The 12,108-nt window shown below is 39.4% G+C and overlaps 1 protein-coding gene and 1 long non-coding RNA gene across 2 annotated transcripts in view; both read right to left on the bottom strand.

The window, feature by feature from the left end:
- LOC107674491 (uncharacterized) overlaps positions 1–1,176 on the bottom strand; it is a 7,550-nt gene extending 6,374 nt beyond the window's left edge. Inside the window, exon 1 of the long non-coding RNA XR_001632508.1 lies at positions 1,166–1,176. This is a non-coding gene — a long non-coding RNA (uncharacterized LOC107674491). The remainder of the gene's footprint in view (positions 1–1,165) is intronic.
- Positions 1,177–3,002: 1,826 nt separating this feature from the next.
- On the bottom strand, positions 3,003–11,867 carry LOC107674484 (transcription factor Sox-10-like). The gene is made up of 4 exons (XM_016468463.1): positions 11,743–11,867; positions 8,523–9,223; positions 6,546–6,808; positions 3,003–5,132 (listed from the first exon to the last, which is right to left on the bottom strand). Exons 2-4 carry the CDS (start codon positions 8,960–8,962, stop codon positions 4,384–4,386), a joined length of 1,452 nt encoding a protein of 483 aa, XP_016323949.1. The 5' UTR covers positions 8,963–9,223; positions 11,743–11,867; the 3' UTR covers positions 3,003–4,383.
- Positions 11,868–12,108: the final 241 nt, after the last annotated feature.

The raw sequence follows: 12,108 nt of genomic DNA, 5'->3' as shown, positions 1-12,108 counted from the left end.
GAGCTTCTTGATTGACAAGTGCCCCGCCCCTTTCTGTGGAATCACCCCAATTTCAGTCACATGACTTCCATGCTAAAATTATAATAAAAGTCCTATTGACTAAATTTTGTTAGAACAGGAAAAACACACTGGAGCTTAGGTGTCCCAGATTACCCGAATTCACCCTATACACTACAAATGCCCTCAACTAGAATATTATTATGAAGTAACATAAAATACACAAAAATTTAAATATTCTTTCAGGTTCATATACAATTAATATGCAACATGTCTAGCCTAGTCAAATTTTAGATGTAGCCTAATATTAAATAGTCATTATAATACAACAAACAACGTGTTCTCTCAGTTGAGAGATCAAAACCCTGAAATAACACTGAGTAAACAAACAAACAAAAAAGCCAGTGATGCATTAGTATTATAAAAAATGTATTGTCATATCTGTCTTCTAATGTCAGATTCTTAAATGTAATCAATAAACCCAATCAAAAAAAAAAAAAGTTGGCTATTAACAATCAAATGAAATCACTCGTAGAAATATTAAATGAAATAATAAGCTACTTTTTTAAAATATGAACTACGTGGCCTCATGGGATAGTAAAGTGTCCATCGAATGTGCGCTTCAGAATCTTTCCAGAAGTAGATACTTATGCTGCGTCCCAATTTATACTACTTATATTACGCCCTTAAAGTATTCTATTTTGGTAAAGGAAAAAGTACATACTTTTGAGTGTGTATTAGAATAGGCAAGTTTTGGGAAGTATTATCACGTCACACAATTAGATAGAAGTTCAAATTATTGTTGCAGATGAAATATAACACAGATAATATTAAATATACTTTTTTTTTCTTCACCAGGATAGTAACTCAAACCTCTCTACTTTTGGTCGCGCACATCCGCCATGTTTGTAGTTTTTTATAACACTTTTTATTAATGTTTGTAGTTCTGAATCAAATCCTTTGCCAAAGCGCAATGGATTGTGGACAATATTAACCATTACAGTGTGCATGGATCACACTTCAAACATCTACCCAAAATAGTAGACCATCCGGGGACTTTTGGCCTACTCTTTTCAACATGCAATGGTTTGGGACACACTTATTGTAATCTCACCTACTATTTAGGATGTATAGTATGAACATTGAGATGCAGAGCAAGAATTCGGACACATTGTTTTTCACCTACTATAAGGTAATAAGTGATATCGGATGCAGCCATTGTTTGCGCTGTAAAGTGTCTGAATCAGCCTTTTGAGGCGTTTGGGTGGAGATTAATGCATGTAAACAGTGACTGTTCCGAATGGAATACTAGCATACTGCATATTATTAAAAAACAGTTTGTGAATTAGTATGCAGTACCCAACAATAAACTTTGTTTCAAAGAGTAGTACACTATATTACACAGCCTCAATAAGTTGCTTGTTTAATTAGTTATTTTATATTATCATCCCACATCAAGTCTAAAAAGTGGTTTAAATTTGTGTTAGATGTCACTGCAGTTCATTCCTCACACTGGAAATCTGGAAATGGAAAGAGAAACGTCATTGCTGGATACATGTTATAAAAAGATCACATACAGTTATGTTGTTTCCACATCCTTCATGTAACTGGATTTCATTTCAGCCAGTAAATAATAAGCTCAGATTCACTTCTGAGCACACATTTGCAATGGCTTATGGGAAATTAATTTTGTCCTCGTGACTCATGGAGTCACAATCGTATGATGATACAAAAGCAGAAAATTAAACATGTTTCGAGATTCTGGTTTGCACTCATCTAACTGCACACTGTCTCTCTCTTTCATGCACACTGTTTAGGAATGTCCAAATCCTGTTGCAGTGAGACCTGACACACACACACACACACACACACACACACACACACACACACATGCACACATGCAGGACAGCATTCATGCACACACACACACTGTTAATGCAGAAATGCAGAGGTATTTGAGATGTGTGCTGTCATGATATTGGTTTCAGCCAATCAGAATAAACCTACAAGCTCACGCTGAATTTGTTTAGAATGGAATACTAGCATAATGCATGTACACATACTTGCTATACACTATGGTCGCCGTGATTTTGCCAAGTAAGACATGTTCCATGTTCCATGATCAACATTACTGTCCAAAAATATAGACTAAACCCAATCCCTACCCCTAAACCTAACCCTACCCATAATTTATTCCTAAAATCAGTGTGAAATGATAGCTGATTAACAAGGGTGTAGAAGCACCTAACCGATTGTAAGCCTAAAATAGGCATTTCCTGAAAAGTTATCCCTCAATTCTGATTGGTTAATTGGAATGTTGTTCCAGGATTAACAAGGATGTTGATCCAGGAACATGTTGTACTTTGTGAAGTCACCTATACACTATATTGCTGTCACATGACTTCAGTTTGTTGCATATGGAAATATATCAAATCAAGCATACTGCATTATTATATACAGCATGCAGTTTGACATGTCTTAAATGTAGAAAAGGAATATATTGTATACATAGGCTACTGTATTCTGCTGAAATACATGGGTAATATCTATTAAATACACCATAAAAACATTATTGAACTCTTTTGAAGAAATTAATTCAAACTTTTAACTTAAAAATTTTACGTTTAATGTGCTACTTGCCTTTGTAATTATTTGAGTGAGATTTGAATTTACTACCAATTTCTAAATGACTTGCCCCTAAGGGCAAGTAATTTATTTTTCATTGGCCCAAGTTAAAAAATATGGATGTGAATCATTACCCTAATTTTTTTTAATTGGATGAATGAAACATTTTTTTTTCAGTGTAATAAATAATAGCCTACTTTTGTAGTGTGCTAATCTGAACAAAGTCAGTAATTTATTGAGTATTAAATATGTGTCACTTAAAACTGACATGATTTGTCCTGATCTTACAGGTGGAGAAGATAAGAAAAAAAAGGAAGAGGAAGAAGAAAATTAATATTCAGGTAAGTGTGTAAGAAGACGAGTACGCATTTGTACAGACTGCAGCTTTATTTAAAGTGAGGGAAGTTAGTCACTGCTCTCTTCTATTTACACTGATAAAGAAAAACAACAACACTTTTACCCACCACAAAATTACACAAAGTTGCCAACATCAGAATAAAATGCTACTGATAAAAAAAACGAACAAAAACAACAAATATAAATAATATTCTGTAATATATAACAAGAAAGCTGTTTGTTTGCTGTTTCTGAATAATACTAATAAAGAGGGCGAAAACTATAAAAGTACCAAAGGGAAGAAAACGTCGAATAACTAAACAAAGTTTACAGTAGCAGACTGTCTTTACGAAATAATACCGCAATGTTTTAATTCTCATTAAAAAAAAAAAAAATCTTGAACTGGGCAATGTTATGAAACGGACATTATTTCCACAAAATACAAAACGGCGCTCTTTCAAAATTGTGAATTACATTGTCACGTGGGCATAAAAATATTCCTATTGGCTAACGGCTGATAAAGTTCGCGCCCTGAAAATAGATCTGTGTGATTTAATTCGAATTTTTCAGCGATGACGAACCGTAGCCGATGGACTGAGGCACTAGCGGTGTTATCTAAAAAAGGTAATTTATATACCGGAAACTCGAAATTAGGCTAATTTCGATGTGACGGAAACATTGCATTACAGTACTCCGCCTGTGTGTTTGGAGTAATAGGTAAAAACGCGTAATTATCGAGTCCTGTCACTGATATTTACACACACTGAAAGTCATGAAACACAGATGTCATTAACAAACACTAGACAGTGGTGAAGACTTTTCAGTGTAGTTATGGCAACACAAATAACAAGAGTAACTACAATAGAAAATATTACAACAACGAAAACACGTCATTATTTATTGATAAAAACAATATGGCCTTATTTTGGTTAATAAAAAGAGATTATTCATTCATACAAATAAAATAAAAAAACACATGGATGTACAGATAATTGCGTTAGGCGTTTGTAAGTTTGTAAGGTTGTAAGTTTGTTTGTGTGTATGTATATTTGAGTGAAGTTGAGCGGGTCGATGTATGGTTTGAGTGTTGCTGCCAAACCAAACAGAGTTCAGAAACTGCACCAATTTTTGTTGGATTTTTGTAATGTTTTGGTCTCAGAACTTTGGTAATATGTCTCATGAAGGACCACTGGTGTCAAATTTCTGCCTCCTTCATGTCATCTAGCATTGAGTGAATCTGTGACGGGTTGTGAAGGTTTTATCAGCCTGAGGCATGTGAGAATATGTTCCCTGCAGATCTCCACACACAAGTTTCTCTCAGATTTCTGTCTGTGTAGACTGTGGTGCAGGTGAGCGTTTGTCATGATTTTCAGTCACACTTCTGTTGGACCCTTCAGCGACTGGATACGAAACCAGAATGTCGTGTCACGGTCGAGATAAGGTGGTGTATACAGGCTGCTCCCAGTGCGTTGGGCTGTGCGACTGCGGCACGGAGCCGGGATCTGGAATGGCAGTGTACAGGGGCCTCTGCGAAGGGCCCATGTAGGAGAAGGCGGAGTAGAGGCCAGAAGTCTGGCTAGAGTGGGCATAGTACGAGCCGGATGCCTGGTGCTCGGCATATTCGGCAAACTGCGCACGGGACGCCAGCGAGGGGAAGGCAGCACTGTAGTGTGGCAGGTAGGTGACATGCGACCCACTCGCCACAGCCGCTGCATCACTGGAGAAGTGCGTCTCACTCTTAATCTGCGTTTTCCCACCATCTGATCCCAAGTGCTGCTGGGATGGCAGCTGCTGCTTGGAAAGCCAGGCGGTGGAGTGACCGCTAGCGGCCGCCAATGCACTGGAGATGCCATAAGTGTACGGCGAAGCCGAAGACCCGGCGCTGGTGCCACTCGACGACTGCGGATGCCCGTTGGGCGGCAGATACTGGTCGAACTCGTTCACGTCAAAAGGCTCCATATTGGCCATTACATCATGGCTGATCTCTCCAATGTCCACATTTCCGAAATCGATGTGCGGTTTTCCGCTGGTGGATGAGGAGGCGGAGCTTCCGTCTGCTCCCACCCCCAAACCACTCCTGGAGGCTCCACCCTCACGCTTCCCCTCACCGGATTTACCGCCTTGCATTTCCGTCTTAGGAGTGGTAGGGGGCGTCGGAGGGCTGTGACTCTGACCTGAAGGAACAAATTGATGCATTTTAAGCCCAAGACACACACTGCACAATTTTAGCAATCCTATAAGATCATTGCATGTCACACTGTGCGACTGTACGATGATGACATCTATTGATAGGGTGACCATACGGGCCATTTTTACGGGACACGTCCTTGCCAGGATTTCTATATTGCCTAAAATATCCAGGGTTTGGCTGTTTGCACTGGGCAGATCGATCATTATATGACATTCACGAGAGCTATAGAGAGCAGAGCAGACGGCTCCTTATGCTTTCGATTCGCTCTCGTGGAACTTTGGTGTCATACAATGATCGGTGCACAGTGACGCTTCTAGTGGTGAAAGGCGGCAAAAGAGGAAGGAATAAGAGCTTGAGCTAAGCAGTTTTATCAGTAAACTTGGGTCGTGGCAGCAAACACACTGTGTGATGGTCATGCTATATATCTGACACTATCAGAAAATGATCGTTGGCTATCTTTGGTCGTAAGGCCGTGACAATGGCCATCTTTGAACCTCTCTCACTGTACGGCAGAGGACCACAGATTAGGAGCCACGATCACAGAAATCGCAAGGATTGTTTCACGATACCAATCTTTCATCTGGGACAGCCAAAAATCATACAGTGTGTCTCGAGCTTTAGAGGAAGAAGTTTGCGGTCGGTAAGATTTTTTTATGTATTTGAAGAGTTTTGCTCACCTAGGCTGCATTTATTGGATCACAAATACTGTTCTAAAGGTCCGTTCACACCAAGAACGATAACGATAACTATAAATACAACGATAACTATATTTGCGTCCACACCAGTGAACGAACACTGTCAGTTTTTCTTGTTCTTGTTGCATTTACAAAACTTCAACCAGTAGATGTCCTCAGCATGCACGTTTTAAGCACATATAAACAGTAAATCTGGCTTAATTTAGCTATATGTTTTCTAAGGTAGTCATTGTAGTGGAATAAAAACAATACGTTGTCTTGTCAACTTCAGATGAGGCAAGACCATGTTGGCAAAAGTAGTAAGGTATTTTTATGTTTTATGTTACTCTGTGCAATGTCTGTTTGCTTTTCCACAATTTTGCCTGCTATTTCAAATGTGCAAGCCCTTTAAATGTGAATAGAGTCTGATTGGCTATCAGTGTTTTATCGTTCATCAGCTGTAAAAAAATAGTTCTGAAAGTGATCCCAACAATATCGTTCCTCTATATCGTATCGTTATAGTCGTGACTGAACTCTGCTATTCTCTTAAATTTGAAACAAATTTTAGAACGTTATCTTTATATAGTTATCGTTATTGTTCTTGGTGTGAACCGGCCTTAACACTATAAATGTCTTTACTGTCACTTTTGATCAATTTAATGTGTCCTTGATGAATAAAAGTGACCCCCTGCTTAACAGCAGTGTAGGCAGGTGTAGCTAACCTGTAGCGTGAGGATGGTGTCCATCTCCCAATGGCGATCCTGCGGCCCCGCCATGTGCCACCTCCAGGTGCAGGCTTTTGTAATGCGATTGGCTGTGACTGACCTCGCCCTCAGAGTGGGCGTCGCCCTCAGAGTTGGATCCCGGTTTGCCGTTCTTGCGTCGACGCGGCTGGTACTTGTACTCGGGGTAATCTTTCTTATGCTGCTTCCTCAAACGCTCGGCTTCCTCGATAAACGGCCTCTTATCCGACTCATTCAGCAGCCTGAAACACACATATGCGTAAAAAGATTATATTTTGCACAGTATAAAAGGCAATACCAGAATATTTAATAATGAAACAGTAACCCAATCACTGGACAAATGAAGAGAATGTAATCCTGTATCATCAGAATAAACTCAGAGGGCAGGCACTCATATAAAATGACAATGAAATCTTATTTCAATCAACAGAATTTCAACAGTTCATCAGTGCTTAAGTTTTAATATTAATATTTGTTTTTTTTATGTGTGTAGTACATAATTTTCTTTAGCCTTATTTACAGTATAAAAAAATATAAGTTAAGTGTCAAAAAACTGAAACTGGCTCAGATTTCTCCTCTGAGAGTTTAACATGAGCAGATGATCAGTTTTTTTGTGTCTGATATTCCAGCCGGTGTCTGAACGAACTCTGCGGTTTGATTCTCCACCTGTTATGCTGTCATCTGTAAAGCGAGATGCTTTCATTCAGCCACTGCATCTATAAATCCAGCAGAACCAAACACTTGCTCCCTCATTAAAATAAACTATTTTAGAAAAATACACACCGTAATAGCTGAAGTTGGCCTTCCAGCTCGGGTTAATAGTGCTGTTTACGGACTGTGGCCTGTGTATGTGTGTGTTTTTGCTCTTTTCCACAGCAGCTCCTGAAGGGATTTGTCCCTCTAATCTGGCATGTTGAAGGAATGATTATTCTGAGCTAAAGCCCCTGAGAAACTCAAAGCCAGAGGCCGAGTTAACAACATCAACGGTGGGGGTGCAGTTAATATAAGACTGACAGTGAGGTGTGGTCATCAGATCGACAGCAGAAACTAAGAGAGCCATTAAACTGCAGCATCAATTATAAACTGATAGAATTACAGTAATAAATTCATGGTGGCTGTTTCTTGAGTGGTTTAGGACAGTGAAGGGATTGAGAATGTGCAGATGGACTTTCAATTTGGTCACTTTGAATTTATGGAGATGCATCGTTTTTTTCTTGTTTTTGACCCTGGACCACAAAACCAGCCTTAAGTAGCATGGGTATATTTGTAGCAATAGCCAACAATACATTTTATGCGTCAAAATTATAGATTTTTCTTTTATGCCAAAAATTTGGACAACTTTAAAGGCAATTTTCTCAATATTTAAAATTTTTTTTTGCACCCTCACACTCCAGATTTTCAAACAGTTGTATCTCGGCCAAATATTGTCCTATCATAACAAACCATACATCTATGGAACGCTTTCAGATGATGTATAAATCTCAATTTCAAAAAACTGACCTTTAGGACTGGTTTTGTGGTCCAGAGTCACACTTGGTTGTTAATTATTATTAATTACTGTTCAAATTTGTTAATACAATTTTACTTTTACTTCTGCTAGTATTTTTTTTTTCATATGCATCTTTTATGATTATTTTTTTTAAATAATGTTTATGTAAAGTACAAGTGCTAAGCAAATGTGCTAGCCTATATAAATAAACTTGCCCTTGGAGTGCTATATGATAAAAATATGAATTTGTCCATTCAACACCATTTGAAGTGGATCAAAAAAGTTAATCAAAGTTGTCCTAAGACAAGAACACATTTAGGTTTTAGGACAACTTTGATGATCCACTTCAAATGTTGACTAGTGTATATCAAAATACCATGATAGGCTACTAATATCATAGTACCATGTTGGCGCCACAGCATCTTTTGTAAGGGATACACGGGTCAAACGTTACTATTTGCTCTCACCTCCAGAGTTTTCCGAGTGTTTTACTGAGCTCGGCGTTATGCAGGTGCGGATATTGATCCGCCAGTTTCCTGCGCGCCGCCTGTGCCCACACCATGAACGCGTTCATCGGCCGCTTCACGTGCGGCTTGCTCTTGCTGCCCGAGTTCACACGCACGGGCATCGGCACGAGCGTCCAGTCGTAGCCGTTAAGCACCTGACTGACCGCCTCGCGGATGCCGATGGGGAAGCGATCGTCGTCTTCGTCGGACTTCACCGACACCTCGGCGGAGTCGCCGGGCGCATCATCACCGACGCCCGACATCTGAGACGCTTGACCGGGAAGAGGGGAGTCCGCCCCGCCGGGAGCACCGGACGAGTGACCGGGGGACATGGAGTGACCGTCGTCCGAGACACCAGGACTCATTTCCACCTCTGACATACTGTGCTCCTCCGCCGACATCTGTCCTCTCGCTCTGCGGCCACAGGTGTCTGCGGTAAGTCTAGCTTTTCCTCACAGGGCCTCTGCCTTTTTTTATTCACTAAAAGTTTATTCTCTAAAAACTACTTTTTTCCCTCTCTAAAACAGTTGTTAATGTTTTTATTATTATTAAAGATGTAGGTCCTCCAGAGGAAATTCAACACGCTTATTTTTACACGGTCTCCGTTCTTTCAGAATGAATCCATCCGCCGTCTTCCTCAGGATATAGATCTGCTGAAAAACCTGCAAAAATACATACAAAGTTTTTTTTATTCATTATTATCATTGGTTGTCACGCTACCTTTACATGTTTTTGTAAAGTAGGCTATATCTTCTCAATGTACCCTGATAGCACACGTAGTCTACATCACGGAGACATCCAATTGACGTCTGCATTTACATCTGCAAGACGTATTTGTTAGAGTGTTTCCTCATCTGCAATAGCCTACGTCGTTTCCTATCAGATGTCAAAAATAAACGTCTTGATGTCTTTAAGATGTTTATGATTTAGAATGCATGTAAAACTGACATCTTACAGACGTCTATTGGATGTTTGTACACAGCAGCTTTCCAGATCAAGCGATCTTTAACAGACATCTTGCAGACGTAAAGGCTACTATATCCTATGGGTAGGCTAATAATATGAATATGGAGTTGTAATGGGATATAACCGCACAACCTCTTTGCTGTTCATAACCCAAACGCCCCACGAACAAGATAAATCTGTTCAGGAAAAACTGCTACAAACACTGAGGCTTTGACTTTATTTAGAATTCGGCTTTTTTCCAGCAGTCATACGGTGGCGTCAGTTTGCCTCAGTATATGTGTGTTATTTTAGCTTCACTTCTGCTAACAAGCTACTGTCGAAGGTTTGGCGGTTTGTTCAAGCTCCCGGGAGAGAAAGTGCTGGAATAATACCGGCTTCATTCAGCCCCGCTGCTGGATAAACACGGAGCGGCGCTGCTTTGGGCAGCTGAATTACACAGTGTTTGTCGGTGAAAGCACAAGCGACGACTTATAACCAGCAGAAAAATACAGCGAGTCATGGAAATGTGTTTATGAAAACTCAAGCAAGCAGCGAAGTGAATATATGTGATCGTTATGATAAATGATTTATTTTGCTTCTACAAGTCTGACTGAAGATCAATCAAAGAATCAGCTTTTCTCTTAACAAAAAATAGCTGTTTTATATACGGCAAACAACTCTAGAGATGCGACTTGTCACGCAAAGTTGAACTTGAATTAGCTACTGTTGTCAGAGTGGATCGAATCTCATCCGAACACAAGAACAACAAACCATCCGACACCAGTGTTAATTAAGATCAGACACAGGTGACTTCACTTCTGTGATAACAGATTCATTTTCAACAGATTCAATAATCACATTTGTCAGGCTCGCTGGAATACAGACGTTTAATGATTTTTGTCTGATTGACTTGTGTGTTAAGTAGACGTTTCTTTGGGACAGCAATAGCCTATAATGCACCTCATGAGACTTAATAATTTGTGTTTAGTAGGCTAACACAGGTATCGGTCAATTACTTTAAGTAATTGCGCTTTTGGGTTTGCTCTTTTTCCGTTGATTGTACTTGAACTAATTTCAGTACAAAGCGACTGTTTGAGAGAACTTAGAAACTTTCTGTGCATTCGTTTTAATCACTCACAACTCTTTACTATAGCTCGTTTTTTATCCGCCACTGCTAACTTTATTTGTTCAAATTTGATTCACTTCATTCTTCGCTAGATTATTTCGGCATATTCTTGACAAGGTTCACACAGTACAGTAGGGCGGATCATTACGCCTGGTTTGGCAAAAATTTGCCCCTAATTCACTCATGCCAAAACACCACTCTCCTAAATGGAACAATAACCAGCCATTTAAACAAACGTGCTCAGATTTGAAAATAAATAAATAAATAGATTCAAGCTTCCACTAATGAGACCAGTTTCAGTGTTTTAATCAGAATATCGGAACATGAAACTTTTTTCTTTTCTTTTTTTTCTTTTATTTTTCGTGAAAAGAATGTGACAGACTTCACATGTTATACAGATTTGGTACTTTTCGTTTTTCTCTGTTCATATTAGAAAATTACACCTGATGGCTATGTAGAGCAATTTGGACAGAAACAGCATTTGCTCGATAATGCGCGAGTAAAAAGTTTTTCAAAGACTAGCTATATATTGGCTAAATGGCCAATATATTGACTGAATTCTAAAAAGCTATTTAAAAGTTATTTACAATGGCTGCAACATCATACATGGATACAAATAGCCTATTTAAAATCAAAGTAGCCTATTTAAATTCGTAATTTAACGAGCTTTTTGCCAAATGATCGAAGTGGCAAATTGTTTCGTCAAACACTGATTATGCAACTTTTCCCATTAAGACAGATTAACCCAACACGTCTCTGATTTACACATTCACGCAAATCTCGGAACTTTATACCTCGTGATACCAACTTAGTTTTAAAGAGTTTCGTGCTCAGAAAATTTGAGCGCTGCAGTATTGTACACTGTTAATCCAGAAAGAAAAAAACAATTCTTTACAATTAGGTCCTTGTTACCAAAAGTCATACCACAGCAGAGAAAACCCGAATTCACGTTTATACAAGCAGATGTAGGTCAAAGCAGGGCATATGTATTGTTAACAATACTGATACTACAAATTTCTCCGTTTAGCGGTTTCTCGATACATTGCATTGCCGTATATTCCCACACAGAGTAAGTGATAGAGAGAGAGGTAATAATGTCAAGCGTCTTACTGCACTGAAGCAGGTCGCCCGCCCAGCGCGAGAGTCCGTCGGTTCAGCCCCCTCGCTCGCGCTCTGAATGCCTGCTCTGTGTCGCGCGCCGGGGCTTAAAGAGCCTCGTTGTGTGAGGAGCGAGAAAAAAAAAATCAATTCGTGGAAAAAAATCTCTTAAAGGAGCAGCAGAGGCCCGTCGGGTCGCGTGCTGATTGGCTGCAGGATTTCGCCCTGAAGTTTCTCAGCGGAGGGCGGTGATTTCTGCTGCAAATCAACGACAGTAATATTTGGCCTCTTAGAGTGTAATCACACTTTTATTTGTGCGTTTAAACATTTTATACATTTTTTTTTCTCACATATTTAGATCTTTGTATTGTTGATAAC

Source organism: Sinocyclocheilus anshuiensis, unplaced genomic scaffold, assembly GCF_001515605.1.
Source record: "Sinocyclocheilus anshuiensis isolate Anshui unplaced genomic scaffold, SAMN03320099.WGS_v1.1 scaffold1073, whole genome shotgun sequence".
NCBI classification, from domain to species: Eukaryota; Metazoa; Chordata; class Actinopteri; order Cypriniformes; family Cyprinidae; genus Sinocyclocheilus; species Sinocyclocheilus anshuiensis.
This window is presented reverse-complemented; position numbering and strand designations above follow the sequence as displayed.

What these genes read in the sequence shown, in the direction of transcription:
- LOC107674484 (XM_016468463.1), bottom strand. Translation starts at nt 8,962, where the DNA reads ATGTCGGCGGAGGAGCACAGTATGTCAGAGGTGGAAATGAGTCCTGGT. An exon ending in ACACTCGGAAAACTCTGGAG is followed by an intron (nt 6,809 to 8,522) that starts GTGAGAGCAAAT and finishes TGTGTGTTTCAG; the next exon opens with GCTGCTGAATGAGTCGGATA. An exon ending in ACACCATCCTCACGCTACAG is followed by an intron (nt 5,133 to 6,545) that starts GTTAGCTACACC and finishes TTGTTCCTTCAG; the next exon opens with GTCAGAGTCACAGCCCTCCG.